The sequence below is a fragment of the Silurus aristotelis genome, assembly GCF_946808225.1.
Source record: "Silurus aristotelis genome assembly, chromosome: 3".
In the NCBI taxonomy this organism is placed as follows: domain Eukaryota; kingdom Metazoa; phylum Chordata; class Actinopteri; order Siluriformes; family Siluridae; genus Silurus; species Silurus aristotelis.
This window is the reverse complement of record NC_139576.1, coordinates 29,936,651-29,958,117: the sequence shown is the minus strand read 5'-3', so window position 1 is coordinate 29,958,117 and position 21,467 is coordinate 29,936,651. Positions and strand designations below refer to the sequence as shown.

Sequence of the window (21,467 nt, the reverse complement as noted above, 5' to 3'; positions counted from 1 at the left end):
TCAATTAGCCTTTTAAACTAGCTTTTTTGTAAATTGGGCTCCTGAGGGTTTGGGCCATTTTTGTCATCCATCATTTTAATTTGGATTCAGCTCTTCTTACTGGCGTGACGTCACTCCCAGGTCTTGTCAGTTCTCCCCCTCAAAACCCTGACTGCTGAGGTGACGTCACCCAAGCCTCTCCTCTTCTTTCTGAGTGTATGAGTGAGGGAACTTCTCCAGGCACACTCAGAGTCCCGACCAGGTTCATCGACCGTGACATGATATAATATTTGGCACGACCGTCTTTCTTTCTGTGGATGCCCTGTGTATCCCCTGGCAAGATGCCACCCTATGCCTAAATCCACCACTGCCACGTGGCAATCAAAGCAAGTTTCAAACGCAACGCGCACTCTGCATTGATTGGTGGTTTGCTCTACACCTTGACTAGTTACGTTTTTAGTCACTCATAAATAAAATGGAACGACTGATTTGATTTAATGTAGATATTTGACTTTTAAAAAAAATTTCTTGCCTTGAACTGCTGCTGTTGTTTAAGTGAGACACCAACAACGATATTCAAACATTTTGAAAACAGTTTTTACTTACAGCCCCTCAATCAGTCTTCTTCCATATCAAGAGCCACTTCTACTCAACACACACAAGTATGACTGATACCATTGATTTCTTTTCCACAAGTATTTAATAATTGATCAGCATTCAACCCTCAGGTAGGGGATTGCATCTTTTAGCCTAATATTTAGTTATGACTATATTAACCTTGGTGCTGTGGTAATGATGTACTATTATGCATCTCTAAGACATTGTATAGAAGTGTTGATACTAATTTATGAATTATTGCTGCCCCATAAAAAAAAGCTACAGGCTAGTGCATAAGAAATTGGCCATGCTTTCGAATACAAGCACATGTCTAAAGATTGTTGGCTTTAGTTCGATGTATTTGCTTCTACTCTCATTTGTGATCATCTGCTCCTGCTCTCATACTGTACCATCAGCCCTGCTGAAAGTTCTGACATCCTGCAAATGGCGAACAAAACAGTAAAACAATGTTCAGCTGCTTTACATTTGTAGCAACATTCTCAAAGTTATTATTTGAACCTGAAACAGTTTAAACGTTCTGACACTACCAAACCCACATCTATTTTAATCCCTGTTGACCTTGCGATGACTCTTCTCCTTCTGCTCTTATTCTTTCATTTCTTTTCTCTTTAACATCCTCCACCTGTCTCTATTGTTTTTTTTTTTTTGTTTTTTTTTCTATTTTTTCTATTTCCCTTTTTGCCAAATTTTCCTTTCCCTTTTCTCCAATCCCTCCCTCCACATCTCTCTCTCTCTTTTTCCGCTCTCAGTCATCTCTATGTTCGCCATACGACATACTTCAGTGTTCGCTGCGGCCGGTCCGGGGCACGGTCCGAGCCCTGGTGTCACTGGAGAACAAGGCTTTAAAAGACAAAGATCGAGGAATGGATGGCGGAACGGAGGAAAGAGAAAAAGTGGAAAGCGGGGACCATAGTCCCTGTCAGGAACAGTCTTCTCCCTGGCATATCTGGGATCTGATTGGCTCAAGTCTGGTGCATCTGTTCTGCCTACTGCTTCTGTTTGGGGCCTACACCTGGAGCGAACTGACATAACACATTCTTACACAGACATACATGTACTTAATACACAATCTGTGGAGAGCGCATGAATTTACACCATTTATATATCCACCCAACATATTTTCCGTTCATACAGGCATAGCAGCAGGCTTCATTTTTATTCATAAACAATAACCCATCTAATTCAGTAAATCACAATAAGAGATTGTCTTTTTCCAGAATCTTTGAGTGTAATTTGCTTAGAAGCGTTTTGTCGAAACATTTGCAACTGAGGGTCATCATGATATCGCTAACGATTAAGATTTCTTCAATTTTACATTGAATAAAAAGTGTGGAATTTAAACGTTTTTACATTCGACATGTTTAACATTTTACATGTCACAATCAAGGAGAAATGAAATTAAAATAGGCACTGCAAACGATCCAGACTCTTATATAAGGTAATTATTGTGGTTTTAAACACTGGTTTAAAATGGAAGCTTGTGTGGCCAGTCAATTCTCCACAAATCCTATCTTTACTTTCATTAGCTTACAAATGCGTTTTCTGTCAGTGTATTATGACCATTAGAAATATTCATAATTCTCTTTTATATAACTGCTCATTGAAGTGGAAGTGTGTCTATCTTGATAGACAATTCCGTGCTTTACTTAAATAGTGGATGAACGCATTATTGATACAGGTTCTGATCCAAATCAGAGATATATTAACGCTATAGTGTGATTTATTATGACTGACAGGCACAGCGGCCAATCCTCTTTCTCATGCACAGGTATAGATGAGAGAAATGAGAGGTTGTAAGAGAGACATGATAATATCTTTACATTATAGTTTTTAAAAAAAAGGCGGTAAAACGATATATGACCTTGATCTAGAGATTATTAAAACAAAATGAGCACAATTCCAAACGCCCATTTGTAATTCCAAATGAGTCTAGAGTTGGAAGCAAAAACTGTTACAGTTTTCAGTTATATAGTTCAGTTATGATCACATACATTTAGTAATGTTTACATTCACATCTGTTTTACATGTGAACATCAAGTTTACATACAAGCAACGTACCTACATGCCAGGAACCACATTTGCTAATTCAGAAGTCAGTTTGATGTTTTTAAAGGATGTCATTATTTCAGAATTCTGTATTAGCACAGCGTTAGTACTAGCATGTATTTCATACTTAACTGTCATACTGTAGTACTTATTTCTTTAGTGCAAAAATGCAAAAGTAAAAAAAATTATAATTATTGGTCAGTAAAGCATTGGCCTATGGGCTACTTTTAAGATGTGTTGAAAACCTGCAAAATTCGAGTCATTTGACTCACACGCTCAACTGTGAACATACACCCACATACACATGAACATCTAACAAATCATACGCAAGTGATAAATGGACTTCCTACAGTCATTTTATTCTCCCTAAATTACCTGTTTAGTTTTTGATCCATATGCCAACTTTTTTACACTGCACACATTTCTGATTGTGTCCAGGAATAATACACATAAACAAGAAGGGTGGATACTAATGCTGCTTTCAGGTCTTTACCAATGTATGTACATTTCAAACATGATTCAGATGTGCAATATCATGTAATGGTACCATTAGTGTTTTTATTGAAGGGCTAATCTAACTTATAGCACTCATTCAGAAGCATACTGTCTGGTTTAAAACGTGTATGATTGCATCTTTGCCAGCTTTCCCTTATAAATTAACTGTGACAAATACACAAGTAGTGTAATCCCTATAGCAGCAACTATGGAGTTAAAGTGATTTTGTGAATTTCTATTGTATTCTATTCTGTTTAAATTGTACATAAGTCATATTTACCTGCAAGCACTAGTTTGCTAATAGCTAGCATATTCATGCAGTTTCATTAACAGTAGTACAGATAGGCAAATTTAAATAATTGTTTTTCTTTGTTTTGTTTTTCTTTTGTCTTCGGTATTTTAATTGTTTTACGTTATATTTTCTAGTTTTACTACGTGCTATTGGGAAAAGGCGTGCTGAGTGTGTACAAATTGGGATTTTACCCTGATCCCTTATCAAACTTTTGTGAGGAACAGCTACTAGCATTGTCATGAGCGGATGTAGTCAGAGGTGTGATAAAAATGTGTATGCTAAGCATTGATCTAGATTATCTGATTCCATGAGAATTTGCACTTTGTGAATGTGTATGTAAATCTTGAATAAGGAAAACAGTTTTTCATGATTGCTTTACATTATGACTAGAGCTCTTACGGCTCAGCAAGTTAATAAAAACACTATTTTTGGATTTAGAGTAGTGACAAAATAAATCCGTGTGAGAGATCATCCTTGCTACAGGAGGGATTTGATTTGCTTTGTTTCTGTCTTGTTTTCATGCTGATGGTTTGACACAGTTCTATATTTATCTATAATGTTTTTTAAGGTTCTGTGAGACTGTAAACAGGTAATAAATGTAAACGGTTAAGGTTCTTCTCATGCGTGGGTTTCAGTTTTTTGGAGGGTGTCGAGTCATATGTTGGTCTGGGAAAAATAGTGAGCAAAAGTAAATCATTTTTATACATCGAAGAACAATGTATGGGTTAGGGTTAGAATTGTATTTCAAATTTTGTACGCCTTTCCCATAATCCTGAATTTTGCCAAATTTAAATTTCTTAGTCAACCAATAAAAAAATACTATGCTATAAAAAAATATTTATTATTACCACCACCACTTGGTTTTTCTGACTTTTTTTTTTTTTTTTTTTTTTTTTTTTTACTATTCTGGTGAGCTATTAAACCCTTTTGGTGTTTGAACACTTGAAACTATACAGAAGCCATCAGATACTTCGATAGCATCAAATTGGTGCCTTGACCAGTATGAGCAGTGCAGTGATTTAGTGCTTGGACCCCTTACAGTTACAATTTTCCTGCTGCTATCGCTATTGGGTTCCTCTATATTGTACCTCTATAGGTAGATGTGGTCATAAAAGGGGCACTGAACATGTGGTGCCTGGACCCCTAAATAAATTTTTAGAACACCTCAAACTTGAATACTTTCTTGCCAGTATAAGAGCAATATACTACTTCCTACAGAACAATACTGTTGTTTAAGAGGGGGTATTAAACTTTTTTTTTTATTTTTATTTTTTTAATAATCAAACAACTTAGGACACTTTAAGCATCTTTTAAGGCTTTTTAATAATTCCATTGCAGCTATAAGTTGTTAACTTGTTACTTTTCCCTGAAAACTTTGATAAAGCTTTTGGTAACCAGCATTTTATCATCTGAGTTTGCTGCTTACCTTTGTACCATTTCAGGTTATTCACTGGACTTAAACTGCTTAAATGTTAATTAAAACTGGAAAAAAAACGGTGTGTTCTAAAACTTTTGATTGGTACAGTATATTTTGTATTAACTGCAAAGTGTTTGTTAAAGAGTTAAATTTTATTTAAAGACCAATGCAAATAGTTAGTAATAATAAATAACAATACATTTTAGTATTTTTTTTCTTTATTTAAAGAAAAAACCAAAAAAAAGCCCAGTAGTTTAGCATTGAGAATTCAAGGGAAGTAGTAAAGCACCTTGGAACAATTAAAAAGGTTTAAGGTGGTCATTCACAAAACTAGATGAAAAGAAACGTAATGAAATCATTTTCTTGGTATTTTCAAATGTTAATAATAACATGAGACAGAAATATTAAGAATGACTCTTTCCCACTCATTATTGTGTAAGAATCTAAGTATATAATTATCTTCCAAGTGTATTACTTATTTGTGTCTCTTTTTTCCATTTTGTCTTATTCTGTCTCTCTCTGCATCCTTCTCTGCCATGCTCTCTACAGGACAAACTGTGTCTCCCTCATCACATTCTGGAGGAAAAGGGACTAGTGAAAGTGGGGATCACTGTTCAGGCTCTGCTGGACGAGGCCTTGGTGTGACAAACCTCTTCATGTGAACCTTAATCTCATTACTTTCTCTCCATCATATACACACACTTGTTTACCTGGCGACTTTTATTAGTCTTAGAATCCAAACATGAACAAATGGATAAAACATTCCTTATTTAATACCTATTTATTAAGAAATAGTAGACTTTTTAATGCTCTTGGTCCAATAAATTTGTACTCCGTTTTAAATATTTTTTTTTTTTTTTTTATCCTACATATCATTTCCAAACTAAGCCAAGTCGCCTTTGGCTTATTGTATTTAACTCTTGTGTATATGGATCATATGGTGTGTATTTACAATCCTAACACAGGTTTAATACTTAACACCTTATTCTGAATGCTTCATCTTAATAGTGACTTCATCAGTACACTCCTGTGTGAAATAAGATAATGTTGTTACATAACTAAACCAAACTGAAAAAAGACCTCTGGGATGTGTCTGTATGTCTTTGGAATATTGGAACTACTTATTAGCCCTTTGCTCTTGTTGAATATATGAGTAAAGAAGGCTGTGGAATTTTTTTTAATTCTTAAATCTTTTGTTAAACAAACACAAATAATCTCATGGATATAAGAAATTGAATAACACAATTTTATATAAAAAATAAATCTTTGTTTAATATATTTCGCTATTTCTGGCACCCCTGTAAATTCATGCGAGTAAAATATATTTGATGTTTTTTTTTTCCCCACTGATATTTATATATATTTCTTTCATACATTTATGTCATTTGAAACAGGAAATTGATCAACCACAACTTCTTGTTCATCAGGAGTATAAACATGAGGTAAAATATACCAAATTCCCAACGATCACAATGGTTAGATCATCCAGCAGTAATCCAGAACATACATTAAAATCAACACAAAGATGGTTTACCAACCAGCAGATGTAGGTCCTGCTTTGCCCATCTCTTTCCTCTGACTTTAACCCCATTGAAAACCTGTGGAGGGAACTAAAGGGGAGAGTCCTCCAGTGTGGACTTTTGAAGGATCTGGAGATTTTGTATTGAGCAATGGTCTCAGATCCCTTACCATCTACTCTTCAAAATCATCAGGCATTGTAGAACATTCAGAGCTCTTATCTCCACCACACACACATATTTAACAAATATTTTTTTTGTTGTGTTTGCAATTATTTGATATTCATGAGGCAAAGTATTTTTGGGAATGATTTAAATAAAACGTCAAAAGGTTAAAAAGCACCGTGTGTATAAAAAAAAAAAAAAAAAAAGTGATTCCAAACACGTTTCCAAACAAAAATGTATTAATAAACTTGATAAAAAAAAATATTATTCCCTCACCAAAACAATGGCCGCCTTTAAACCCTTGTCAGGTTGTATTTGTGAGCATTAAGCACTAGCGGTGGTATATTCAATTCATCCCAGTGATTCGAATCTTTTGATGCTGTTCACCAAAATGATCAGTTCATTGACTTTTCCTATATAATACATTACTGCAGGCTAGTTTTAGGAGAGTGGACATGCATGTTATAAACATTTCTTTTTACATATGTGTATGATTTTTGATGTTATGATAATCTTTTAAAAATAGTTGTCATTTTTGCACTTTTATGTATAGCGGCTAATGCTGTGCAATGCCACGTTACATTAGTCGGCGTGGTGTTTATTGTGTAACGTCATCAATCATTACATAATCAGACATTCAGATTTTCCAGAGTGCTAAATATGTTGAACCAGTAATTCTCACAGCCGAACTGAATAAACGTCTTGGTCAGTAATTTCGTTCATAGAATAGTTCCTTCAGTTTGTATTAAACAACATGACCCGGTTTGTGCAGAATCAGCACAAAGTCTCGTACAGTAATAGGCATGCTGATTTCATAGCTTTACATGGGCAGGACTGAAGTGAGCGAAAATTATCAATCGGTATATGTACAGAAACGAAAAATCATTCGCTCAAATGATTCATTCGATCACATTCATTAATAAACAAACATGAGGACATGAACGGCTCATTAATGTTGTACACAAACACAGCTTTTGGGTGTCTCAGGGCAGGTGTGAGCTCAGTAGACCACAAAATATATGACTATTTGTCTTTTTTCTGCTTGAGTCAATCACATTTTTAAGTATTTGTGCAATGTTGAATAATTATTAACTGACAACTAAATTATTTATAAATCTAAAATGTTGATTGGGGTGAAACAGAGTAACATGTACAGCAAACTAGATTGTGTACGTTTGGGATATGTGCACATCTGTTCCTGTGAGAGTGGGAATCATTTAGAATGTTTGTGGGCATGTGGGCTCTGTCTTTCTTTTTGTTTCCGATGAATAATACTTGTAGTTATGTAAAGCTTCTAAAGCATCTAGTTTACCACAAATTAACGCACTAATGTGAACGTTTCTTGATTGCTTTAAATGTCATATGCTAAGATTTTACTAGCAGGCTACTAGCATTATCTCTGCTGCTGCATTTCAAGCTTATTCCCCCCCCCCCCCCCCCCCCAAAAAAAAATAAAATAAATGATAATCATATATACATATAATTTGAGGTCGAATATATCAGGATAAAACCAAAATTATGAGAGTTGTTTACTTTTTTTTAAATTAGAAATCAGTTGCAGGGAGGAACTAAAGTCGTGTAGGGAAATTAGAGATAACATGCACCATAGGACTTGAGCCAATCATTTGTATTTGTTTTTTCAGTGTATGATGTACATGATTTGCATTTAACTACAAATGATGAAAACTCAAAATGATACATGAATATTAACCTTATATATATATATATATATATATATATATATATATATATATATATATATATATATATATATATTTGTATTTCCTTGTACCAAAAAAGAACCCTTGAGTTTTCATAATCAATTGAGCAACAGATTATAAAGTATACTTTTGTGTTGTGAATATTGTTTGAATCCTATGTTTGCATATTAATATTGCTTTAAAAGCCTTCCATCACAAACTACTGTGTATACCGCAAAACCACAAGTAATTATTGGTTATTACCAATTTATAATAATACATTTTAGAATTGATCATTACCCATTATTACTAACTAATCAATACTTTTGTTGGGTGACATGTCATCTAATAATCATTACAGATTAGACTATATGCAAGCATTGCACTATTACTAATATTGTTGGGGATTTTGCACAAATACACTGAGTAAAGTATTAGTGAACGTATAACTCTGTAATCAAGGAGAATATAGCTATAAAAAGCCTCTCAATCACTTTACTACTTCTGGAATTAGCGATGGCACTTGTACATATTTACAGGTTGTGTGCACAATTTTGAAATACCCTTTTCCCCTACCAAAAATATCCCTTGTACAAAAACCTCACAGAGAGTAGAAAGAAGAGAAATTGTATGCTGACTAGGAGTAAAAATTGTATTTGCCTTTTTTTTTTATTATTATTGATAAATTTTGGTGTATCAGCCATGGTTGAATTGCTTGGAAATGTATTTTGGAAATGCTTAAACAATTGTGCAATTGTTTATTTTGTTGTTTTTTTACACAAGATTTTACAACTAGCTTGAAAGAATCATTAATAGATTAATAGAGTTAAAGTAAGTGTGATTTATTGTTATGCACTGATTTGTTGATTAGAGAGAAATAAGAGTATGATGTAAAACACTACATTCACTAAATTCAATCTGATACCTTTTATTAATTTATAATTAGAATAGTGGATTTTTATTAAGGGAGATTTTTGTTTCCTGGTGAATGAAAGTGCCTATAGATTTCTATTTTTAATCTTAAAACTTTATTGTAAAAAAAAGTTGGGTTTTTTTTTTGTTTTGTTTTTTAAACAATGTTGGTCATAGATTTTTGCCCCCAAATTGTAGCAGAAATCAGCCTTTGTATATAATGTGTATATTCACCTGCTTTTTTCAGTAAATAAAGTCTACCTTTGATGAACACTTTCTCATTATATTCACTCAATTTAACTGGGTATTAAAGACCACTGTATAATTAGAAAGGGTTCTGTTGTAATCTGGGTAATGACAACACTGATATGGGATTCAGATGAATATCAGCATCATAAACCCATTCAAAATCTCCAAAAAATGTGTCCTCATGACCAAAGTTAATAATCCTTGAATTTTATTTTTATATCCTTTACATTCACTTTCCAGGTTGATAAAATGAAGGTCAAAAAAACCCAAAGAAAAAACACAAACACTTGATCAGAGGCTTTAATTTTAAAACATGAAATACTGACAAACGACATCAGTACATAGTTTTATTGTTGTGAAAAGTGATGTAAAGAATCACATTCTGTCTTATGCATTCAGATACTTCGCATGGTGCTTGATGTGGTCATCGATGAACGAGAACACAAAGTAGTAGCTGTGGTCGTAGCCCTGAAGCAACATTTAAAGAAAAATCGTTAGATACATGCATATATGTATGTGCACATTTCTGCATATCATTCTTAAATCAAATTATTAGTGGGTATGGTATGTTTCTCGTCGACTTTAGAAAATGTGAGTAAGAAAGATGTGGGATATTTATAGACATGGGAAGTAATGAAGTACAAATACTTTGTTACTGTACTTAAGTAGATTTTTCTGGTATCAGTACTTCACTATTTCTCTTCTCTAACATTTTACTTTCAATCAATTACATTTTTTTACACAAATATCTGTTACTTTAATTTATGACAATTGTTGAATCTATTTGGTGATCAATATTTTTTTCGTTGCGTGCCTTTTTCAGCCCGTCAACCAATTTCCTGTCATTGTGCGGATTTTTTTAACCTACCACTTGTGTAACATTTCCTGGCTCTCGCGCACAACAGACGAAGGCTATTTTACGAAGCGAACAATGAAGGCAACAAGAAGTATGAGGTTAACGTGGTGAAGTAATAAGAAAAATTGTGCTAGAATGTCACAGGTTCTATTAGAGCACTGGGGCACTTGGTTTAACCAATCAGAGGCTCTACATGATTGTTACATGTTCTGGGTCAGCTATGAGGACGTCAAGATATTTACAGAGATGGTGATGGGCTTCATTAATGCATTGGTAGACTATATTTTTCCAACATTTTCCATACAGACTGATCAGAAAAATGGTTAGAACTGAAAGGCGAGCAAATCAGAACAAGGCAAATTGGACTGTGTAAAATAAAGCCATTAACTGTGTTTGTGCACTTTTAGGATCACCACAAAGTAATAGACTTGACTGTCTATTTGCAAGTATAGGTAAAGGAAACTTCAGGTACAGTTGACATCAAACATCAGAATATTGAAAATGCATTCTCTCTGTAATTTTGATTGTAATGGTACGGATTAACGGATGGTCAGAGTATTATAGAAACTGCTGATTTATTTGGATCTTCAGACAGAAGTCTCTATAAAGTTTACAAAGAATGAATGAATAAATGAATGTGGAGAAAAAAAAACACAAGTGAGCAGGAATTCTGGGATTAGAAATGCCATATTGAAACTCAATGTTCATATTATCACTCTTTATACCGTTGTTGAAAGGAACAGTTTTTCAGCATGCACATCAAACCTTGCAGTGGTTGATTTACAACCGACCAGCAGACAATCTACAAGAAGACCAGAAGTTTCACTACAAGGTGCAAACCATTCATAAGCTTTAAGAATAAAAAGGTTAAACTTAATAGATTAGACTTTGCCAAAAAAACATCTAAAAAATGAAAAGCCAGACCAGTTGGAAAAAGTATTATTTGGATGGATGAAAAATCAACCTGTACCAGAATGACAGTATTTCCCCCTGTTTGTGTTTCACTTTCCTCAGATCTACAATAACTGCAATACGGAAATGCGTTGATTTCCTAACTATCACGTCATAGCATTCATTTGATCATTCGTTGACATTGATAGCATGTCATGTTATCATAGCATGGAAATAAGGGAGGCAAAGACTGTGGCTGATCAAACCTTCTTAAAAGACCAACAGGAGCCAGTGGTGGTTTTTTGCAGCTTTCTAACACACATATTTTAGTCATCAAAAGAGGCACTACTGACCTGCTGAAGTCGAAATACAACAGGGATTTTCTTTTGAGAACAGGCAGCGATCAGGTTATCAGGAAGCAGCTGACTGGCCGACAGGAACTGGTCATCACGGCCCTGGTCAATCAAAATGTCCAATTCTGGACCCGTATATGAGGCAGCCAATATTGTGGCATCGAAGGCCTAAAACAAAGTACACAACTGTATGAAAATTCAATTTTTGTGTTCCAGCATTCATCTCAAATTTAATCATCTGCTATTTTTTAAAGAACACCACTGAAGTTGGGATAATTGCACAAATTACATCAAATACTAGCACTGATTATCACAATGTCTGAACTGCTCGTAAACACAAGCTTTACTAGGTAATTAATGTAGTTTGTTTCGTGCCAAGCATTACTTTCCTTTTCTCACTAATTTAGCACTCGGTGGGTTTACAAACTACAAATATAAATATATTGTCATTCAATTATACAGATGGTCCCCGAATTACCCACATATATAATTGATTCGATAAGTTGTGTACTGTAATTTGTTAAATTACTAACAAAAACTATTTAACAAACTACAGTACCCCAAACTGACCATTCTTTAAGACTCTTGGGTAGATTAGGTCATGTCTCAAGATTTACATTATTTTGAAGTTACAGTCATTGTATATAATATCCATACATTTATTTATTATATATAAAAATACAATACAAATTAATGTGCAAATCCACATAAATCTAGTAGCATGCAGTAACTTGAGTGTTTGAAATATATATATATATATATATATTTTTTTTTTTTACTTATTAAAGACAACTTCAACCAACTGTTCTTTCTGAACTCTTTACCTCCCAGGTGGATTTTTCAGGTCCTAGGTAGCCAGAAAAAGCCTTTTGTCCCCAAGCGCACTGCACTGGGTTACAGATCGGGGCAAAAGCAGAAACGGCCTATAAAAACAAATTTAATAAATGGTTATAGCCACATGTTGTGCTAACCTTTGACATTTTCGCTCCCTAATCACTCAAAAACAAGTCAGTCAAATTAGACCCAATATATTATAAGGGCACAATGAGGACCAACTCCACAATATGCCCATGGTTTTGTTCAAGAAACACATCTGTTTGTGATGAGCAAGTGGTTAGCTATTTCTGGTTATACCATGTGTATGTACAGAGGAGTGAGTGTGGAGTTAATAACAACATAACAATGGTGAGAAGTTTATACCTTATATTTCCCGGGATTTTTCAACGCACAGATCAGTGCACCATGGCCACCCATTGAATGCCCTGATATAGACATCTTCTCCGGATCAACAGGGAAATTAGAATTAATTAAACGTGGCAGCTGAGTGGAAGAAAGAAAAAGAGAGCTCATTTTAGAAATACAGTAAAGGACAAATATTTGCATACACTGAGGCTAAGCATATAAAATCTCAGTGGTTCACAAGTAAACATATTTTATATTAATATGCATTTTTCTTTAGGTTACCAACTTTTTTCCAAATTAGAAATTGTTTTAAAACTAGCAGTAATCTCCAATCGTCCCGAGCCTAGTTACAGTTGTATGAAGTTGTTACTAAAAACAAGATTTGGCACATGCTAAGGCAAGATTCAGCACAGAATGAGTGGGAGTTTGTGCCCACCTCTTCAGTGATATAAGAGTACATGCGATAGTTGGTCTTCCACGGTTCCTGTGAAGCGTCAACATAGAAACCGGCTCCTGTTCCAAAATCCCAGCTTTCGTCTTCTCCTTCAACATTGCAGCCACCTAACAGTAGTGCAGTCACACTTCAAATCAAGTGTGAAAAAATGTGCATACACCAATACAAATAGAAAACATTTCCATTGGATTTACAAAGATTTAGAAACCTGTGCACAAAAGTCCCTACAAAGGATTAGGAGCACAAACTGACAACTGAAATGATAAGCAGAAAGGCAACTTTTAATGAAAAAGATTATAAAAGGTGAAAATCTAAATGCAGTTTGCAAAAAGTTTAAATTAGTTGTGACTTTGTGACCGGAAAAATTATAAGAAAAAAATCAATAAGCAAAAAAGACTGAAGTACTAGAGAATTCATCCTTTGAAAAAAAAATCATTCTAATCTTTAAACATCGCTCTCACAAGTGTCACTTCAATCTCAAATCAGATAGCAAATGTTTTATGGCTTATGAATGTGGAAATGAGTCATTATTGACAATATACAGTAAATGACTAAATCTTATGGTTCTTGATTATGTTATTAGTCATTGAGCTAGTAAACTAGCATGGGGTTGTATTGCTAATGAAGGAATCTTTCTGGATAAGTGTGTCTTTTCTATCCTGTGAACATAAGAAAATTCAATAAAATTGACCTTAAGATATGACAATAATCTCTATATTAAAGTAGTCCAGCAAGTTAGTTTTATCAATCTTCATATGCTTAATGAAGCAAATGTATACAATGCCAATTTTCTGAAATTACAACATTTTTCATGAATACCAAAATTTGTAAATAAACCAGTTTGCATCATGCTGGATAAAATCAGGCGCATAGTTTGCATGCATTTTAATCTAAAGTGTGCTTAGCTGAGCTTACGTGGACTTGTATCCGGGGCAACAATGATGATGCCGTGTTCGGCTGCAGATCGCTGGCTTCCTGCTTTGGTGATGAAATTCTGCTCCGTGCATGTTAGTCCTGTCATACAGATGCATTTATTTGTCTAATAAACCTTTGGAGGCGTCTACTATTGTTCCCTTTGCAATAACTATTAATCCAGATAATTACAGCTACATCTAAACATACATTTAACTTAAGGCTTAGAAATTTAAAATCTTAAATTTTCTGTAAATATATACTTTTTTGTTGTTTTTTTTTAAGAAATACACATAATTGTGGGGACATTGGGACGCTTGAAAGAACGCTTTATAATACCAGAGAGCCAGTAGAGCACAGGGCATTTTCCAGTTTCAGCTTTAGGAGGAAGGTATATGGCAAATTTCATCTTGCACTTTAGTTCAGAGCTTAAAAAAAAAAGAAAGAAAAAAAAGAAAAAAAAAATGTGAAAATGCAACACTTTAAAAAAAAATTTTTTATTTAATTTAATTCATTTTTATTTGTATAGCGCTTTTACACAGCTTTACACATAAAATGTGGTAAGTAAAAGTGAATGTTCTTTATATATGAGAATGAGTAAATGTTCTTTATAAGTAAATTTGTCCCTGATGAGTGAGCCGGTGACGACTGTTGGAAGGAAAAACTCCCTGAGACGACATAAGGAAGAAACCTTGAGAGGAATCAGACTCAAGAGGGAACCCATCCTCATCTGGGTTGCACCGAATGTCCATTTATTACAGATATACAATGTACAGTGATGATGATCAGAAGCAAACTGTAGTCCTGAGTCAATGTAGCAGACTGTTGACATTACCTACAGTCCAAATCCATCCTCAAAGCTCCCGTATTAAATAAAAGATTATACAAAAAAAATTATAGTGTGTAATTTTCCAAACAAGAAAACCGTCTCTGGCAATGTCTACACAGCACCTTAAGTCATGGAAATGACCTGTGGCTGTTTCTTTTCTTATATGAATAAAACATGCTTTATCATCTTTCATTTGATCAATAATTAAAAAACCACAAAGCAAAATGACAACAATTACAAAATGAAAATAATTTTCTCAGGTTATTTTTATCCTTTGTACCAAAGGCAATTCTAAACGCCAAGCCAAGACCTTTTGGATCTTTAAAAACTGTCTGCAAATATTAAAAATATGTTCCACTAGATTCTGGGTTGTGCTTGTGGAGATTCACCAGGGTGTTTGTAAAGTCAGGTACTAATGTACATTTTAAAGGTATTCAATAGAGCTGAGGTCAGAGCCAATCAAGATCTTCCACTGCAACCCATGTAAACCATATCCTCATAGAGCTGACTTTGTGCCCAAGGGGGAAGTAAAAATAATGATTTCTACTGCATCCAATGATATAAACGATAGCGAGAACTCATTTGATGTCACCCAAATGAGGATGGGTTCCTCTTTTGACTCTGGTTCCTCTCAAGGTTTCTTACTCATAACATCTAAGGGAGTTTTTCCTTACCACAGTCACCATGGCTGCTCATCAGGGATAAACACACATCATTCACCTTAACTGTTAAATTCTGTAAAGCTGCTTTGAGACAATGTCTGTTGTGAAAAGTGCTATAGAAATCAACTTGACTGGACTTGAAGCTTGTGGAAGGCTACACAAGATTAAAAAGATTAAAAGTTAAAAAAAAAACTAGTGATCAGAAATGATCTAATGGGGTTCTTGCAGAAATATACACCCCTCAATTTACAGAAAATGAACTCAAATCAGTCCAGAAGATTGTTTGTTTCTTTGTTTACCTTTCATGCTCAAACACTTTCTGGTATCCACCGGCGCACTTATTAGAAGACACCTGTGTTAAGGCCATGGCTTGCTTCGAACAAAACAAAACACATTTGTAAGACATAAAAGACAATTATTTTATCAGGTTTATTGTTTCGTTCTGTTATTTACTGTATACTGTAACTGCTGAGCGAGTAAACAGGAGCAAAAAATAATCTCTGGTCGCACACTTATTGCACATCTAGTACACTTCAACACTAATGAGAAGGTAGAGCACTTGTGCACACATGTAGTGCACACATGTAGGGAATGTAGAACTGTTTGGAATACCGCCTTATAATCACCCGTTTGCACACGTTTACATGCAAACCCATAGAGGATTTATATAATCTAATACCAGGACAAATAAATATATCAGACAAGATATGTATAAATTATACCAAACAGGTACTTGCAGCTGAAAGAATGTAAACACCAGAAAACCTCATTAATTGTATGCCCCGTGCTAACAGTAGTGGCTTACCATAGAAGCTTTCTGCAATAAAACATTATTCGTTAATAATAAAAATAGATAAATGTTTGTGTTTGTCACACCTTCTTTCTTCCCCAAAAAACAGCTCTATATAAAGCGGCTCTTCACTTCTTCTGCGGAGGGTGTCAATTACTTCCCCGCTGACGTCATTATTTTGCGACGTCGCCACACGGCGCGTTTGCGTTAGCGTCGCCACACGGCGCGTTTGCGTTAGCAGCGCCACCCAGCGGCTGTTTGCTCTTACAGTTTTTCTCAGTTGCTTTGGAGCGTTTCTTCTCCACGTTGAACTACTTGTTCAACCTTCCACATCATTTAGTCACTTGTGCTCATCATAAGAACATTTCTTGTTCATTCATTTAATCGATTGTGTACAAGTGTCTGCTGTTTCCTACATTATCAGTTGTTTGTGTTCATGTTGATCAAAATATATTATACTGGTTTCACCTGAATAGTTTTAAACCCACAAACATCTCAGTTCATTTTATAAGTCATTAAATGCAAAATTGTTAAACCAGTTGTCATCATCTGTCATTGAAAATTTCTATTAAACTTTTTTGTAAATGTGTTGAATTGATAAATTGTGCAGATGAATCTTGAATGTCACTAATAAAGGCGAGTGAATGGCATCAGATAACCAATGACCAACTAGTTCTCTAAAACAGGTCAAAGGTGAATCTCGTGAACCTTCAATTGGAGAGTGAATACAGTCAGAGCAAAACGAAAAATTATAAAGTCTGAAAATGGATGAACAACTAAGAAACAAACAAACACTTGTTGTAAAAGTGTGACTCCTGTTTGGTCTCTTGTAACTAATATAAACCAAATATGCAATCAAATAAATAAATTTGTGCTGCTGAAATTCATAGATGCCAAACAAAAGGAAGTCAAATTTTATGCATTTTTACTCACCGTGATCCAAACCAAAGTTTATATCAAGAAATACTGAAACTGTACACCATCATACTGATAACACGACTAAACATTTTGATGATTTTGTTTGTAAACGATGACAAAGGGACTTCTGATGGGAATGAGATGTTCATTGAACAAATACTTACTGAGAGATGAAATAAGAATTTTGAGAAAAGTACAGGCTTTTGCAAGAAATCCAATGTATATCATAACCTATATTATAACATTATATCATGTTAAGGTCAATGAACCAATGCATGCACCACCTGGAGAAAGTCCCTCACTCATACACTCAGAAAGGAGGTGCGGGGTATCAGTAGAAAGAGCTGAATCCAAATAAAATTTTGGATGACAAAAAAAAGGTCTAAACACTCAATTCAGAAAAAAAAAAGAAGTAGTGTGGATGCAAAAGATTAAGTTTATATCCAGCCTAACCTCTCATCTTGTTATGAGAATAGTATAGACTAGTGCATTTAATGAAATAGGCTAATAACTGTACATCACTTAGGTTCTGCTGTTGCCGGCTATATTTTAATGCATATAGCAACAATATTTCTTTTAGCTGCATAACATTATAATTTATATTATGTAGTTTATCATAATGTGTGTAGCATAAAAAAAATGACAGCCTAACTAGTCTAGTTGGATTATAGTTAAACTAACAATCATTGAATTGTTTACCTTTAATTGAGGTGATGTCATAAAGGTTTTCTTAAATTGTACTGAATAGGTCCTGAAGTGAGATGAGTGAGGGAAATCATGTGCAAAGGATAAGATATATTATTAGGATAGAGACGTTGTGTGTATCTTATAGCTACAATTAGCCAAAAAGTTGTATAATTCTTGGTTCTGAGAGTTTGATTGATTGTGCACAATGACATGCGTATTAAATAATAAATGCATTTATCGTGAGATGTATTTATGAAATGGAGCTTTCAGAAATGTTTCCAAATTTGTGGACTGCTCTAAAAATATGTCTTATTTATCCAGTGATGGTAGCTGAAGCAGAGAGGAGCTTTTTAAAGCTGAAACTAATCAATAGGGGAGACATTGGGTCATGGCGTACTTCACTCAGGCTGTCATTCAAACTAGATCCATTATTGCTGGTTGGTGGTATCTACTAGCACAAACAAACAGTTCAGCATCAGTTCAACATCAAGCAGAACATTTTGAGAGAAATAAATAATGGAAGAAACTCCTGACTCTGACTTTTCACAGCACCCGAGGATTCATTCAGTCATTCATTATCTCCCGCTTATCCGTAATTCGGGTCGCGGGGGCAGCAGTCTAAGCAGGCCCCCGCCTTCGACTGCTGCCCAATCCTCACAGCACCGTCCCTTACGGTCCCTTCTGCAGGTGGTGAGCCCACGGGAAGGCGGCCCCACGTCACTCCGACGTCACGGACCTCGATATTTCCCTCGTAAGGGACCCCCAGAGCATAGAGGGTTAAGGGCCTTGCTCAAGGGCCCAAGAGTGGCAGCTTGGCGATACTGGGGCTTGAACCCCAGCCCTTCCGATCGGCAACCCAGCGCCTTAACCGCTGGAGCCACCACCCCCCGAGGATTTATTTGCGCAATTTTTTTGAAGTCAAATTAAATCAAAATCAAATCAAATTTCATTCATCACATACAAATACATACAGGGTACGACATGTAGTGAAATGTTTTATACAATGGTCCGGCATGAGGGAATAGGATGGGGGGAAAGAAAAGGAGGCAGATAAATAAGGTATAAGGTATAAGAAAAACTATATAAAATAAAATAAAAATAAATAAATAAAATAAAATAAAAGAATATAAGGTATAAAGATATATAAAAGGATAATGTATGAAACAAATATACATATAAACAGTAAACAATGTGTAGTAAAAAATGTAAACAATAGGCAATTTGTGGTGGGTTGTCCATAAAGTGTCCGTGTGCGGTATGGTGTGGTGTAAGGGTCCATAAAGTGTCCATGTGCAATATGGTGTGGTATGAATAAAATAAAAAGCACACTGTGCTGTGCAAGTCCAGAGTTTAAAGTGTCGTGGTGCGAACGGTGAGATATTTTTAAAGTGACGTGGTGCGAAGGTGAATATATGTACAGAGAAGTGTGATGATGATGGAGAGAGTGGGCCAGTTCTAGATCCTGGGTGTTTCCTGGTTTAAACACCGGATGGCCTGCGGGAAGAAGCTCCTCCTCATTCTCTTTGTGTTCGCTTTCAGGGAGCGGAAGCGTTTTCCTGAACGCAACAGAGAAAAGAGTCCATTGTTGGGATGGCTGAGGTCCTTCATAATCTTCCTAGCACTTGTCCAGCACCGCGTGCTATAGATGTCCTGCAGGTTAGGGAGCTCAGTGTGGATGGTACGTTCAGCTGAACGCACCACCCTCTGGAGGGCTCGTCTGTCCTGCATGGTGCTGTTCCCGAACCAGGAAGTGATGCTACCCGTCAGGACGCTCTCAATGGTGCAAGTGTAGAAAGTCTTAAGCACCTGAGAGGGTAGTTTAAAGTCCCTTAAGCGTCTCAGATGGTACAGACGCTGCCGGGCCTTCTTCACCAGGGTGTTGGTGTGACAGGACCAAGACAGATCCTGTGTGATGTTAACACCAAGGTACCGGAAACTGTCCACTCTCTCCACTGGGGTCCCGCTGATGTTTATAGGTTGGTATGACCGCTCCCGCTTTGTGCTGAAGTCCACGATCAACTCCTTAGTCTTGCTGATGTTCAGGAGAAGGTTGTTCTCCTGGCACCATCTCTCCAGGTTTTTAACCTCCTGTAGGTAGGCTGTCTCGTCGTTGTTGGAGATCAGACCCACCACAACAGTGTCGTCAGCAAACTTGATGATGGTGGTGGCGTTGGATGTGGCCACACAGTCATGTGTGTACATTGAGTAAAGCAGGGGGCTCAGAACACAACCCTGGGGGGCGCCAGTGCTGAGGGTGAGGGTGGATGAGGTGTGTTTTCCCACCCGTACGGCTTGTGGTTGTTGAAAGAAGGTTTTGGAGTCATGATAATGTATCAGATATCAATCAGTGTTTAATTCATTAATATCATTCTATTAATAGATTGGTGTGCTAAAAGTAACATTAGGTTCCACCTATGAGATTATTCCTTGGTTAGGAGTCAGTGATGCAACATTTCTAGTACTCGTGCTGTACTTTTACACACCACACATCCCAATTATCTCCTTATCTATTCAGTGTGTTTGCACCATGATCTTCTGCCACCATCGCTGTTCAGCAACAGAAATCTGTACTTTCACTGAAGGAAACAATCTACATTGTCAGGGTTAGCTTCTGGAATGTACTTACTAACTCAACTTGGCAAAACTTGGCAAAAAAAAAAAAAAAAAAAAGTTAGCTGTGCTTGTTTTTTTTTTCCTTTGAACTTAACTGACCTTATTAACGTAGTAGCTGGGACTGAAGTTCAATTATCGTTGTAACTAACACTATTTTCATTTTAACTCAGCATCCTAACCATCCACAATTCTAGGCTGACCTAGGGTATTGTAACTAACATCTATAACTTAATATCTTTTTGAGCCATATCAACTTTGAATAATGGACAGTAAATCTCAAAATGTCTTCTTTTCAAAGATATTTTAATTGTTTATGTAGCCCACAATTATCAGAAACAGTTCACATTTAAATTTAGGTCCAAAATGTCCTACATGTGTTGTCCCTCTAATAAACTCATTTCTAATTCTGTCCATTGTCGTCTCTTCGAACAAAAACCTCATCTTCAGCTCTGCTACCTCCAGTCTTTTACTCAATGCCACTGTCTCTAATCTATACAACATCTTAGGTTTTACAACAGTCCTATAAACCTTGCCTTTCACTCTTGCAGATACTCTTCTATCACAAATTACTCCTGCTATCACTCTTCTCCACCCACTCCCACGCCTGCACTCTTTTCTTCACTTCTCTAACACACTCATTATTACTTGCACTGTTGACCCCAGGTACCTGAACTCCTCCACCTTCTCCACCTCTTCTTCCTGCAACCGTACCGCTCCATAGTTTTGGATAAGGGCGTCTGCTAAATGCCACAAATGTAAAAACTTTCTTTCGGCTTCTCCCATTAGGGGTCGCCACAGCGGATCCTCCGCATGTTTGATTTGGCACATATTTTTTACGCTGAATGCCCTTCCTAACGCAACCCTCCCCATTTATCTGGGCTTGGGACCCGGCAATAAGAGTTGCTAGGGTTGGTTCCCTGACCGGGGATT

At 35.8% G+C, this 21,467-nt stretch overlaps 2 protein-coding genes across 11 annotated transcripts in view; one reads left to right on the top strand and one right to left on the bottom strand.

Annotated features, from left to right (window-relative positions):
• Positions 1–6,110, top strand: part of lrch1 (leucine-rich repeats and calponin homology (CH) domain containing 1) — a 64,341-nt gene extending 58,231 nt beyond the window's left edge. For 4 of the 8 annotated variants that reach the window (XM_083537736.1, XM_083537739.1, XM_083537738.1 and 1 more), the window contains one exon: positions 5,397–6,110. In XM_083537736.1, coding sequence (XP_083393862.1) covers positions 5,397–5,492 — 96 coding nt within the window. In that variant the 3' untranslated portion in view covers positions 5,493–6,110. Of the gene's footprint in view, positions 1–1,346 lie in introns of all 8 variants that reach the window. The other 4 variants (XM_083537734.1, XM_083537737.1, XM_083537733.1 and 1 more) reach the window with 2 other exon arrangements.
• A 3,471-nt stretch (positions 6,111–9,581) lies between these two features.
• esd (esterase D/formylglutathione hydrolase) lies at positions 9,582–16,531 on the bottom strand. 3 transcript variants are annotated; one of them, XM_083537816.1, is made up of 9 exons: positions 16,406–16,531; positions 15,829–15,902; positions 14,378–14,466; positions 14,042–14,140; positions 13,109–13,233; positions 12,691–12,810; positions 12,315–12,413; positions 11,491–11,658; positions 9,582–9,858 (listed from the first exon to the last, which is right to left on the bottom strand). In XM_083537816.1, the coding sequence occupies exons 2-9, from the start codon at positions 15,894–15,896 to the stop codon at positions 9,778–9,780; spliced, it is 849 nt and encodes a 282-aa protein (XP_083393942.1). In that variant the 5' UTR covers positions 15,897–15,902; positions 16,406–16,531; the 3' UTR covers positions 9,582–9,777. The 3 variants fall into 3 exon arrangements, with proteins under 3 accessions (XP_083393942.1, XP_083393943.1, XP_083393941.1); XM_083537817.1 differs by having other exon boundaries at positions 15,829–15,898; positions 16,404–16,497; XM_083537815.1 differs by having other exon boundaries at positions 16,335–16,491.
• Between the last annotated feature and the right edge of the window lie 4,936 nt (positions 16,532–21,467).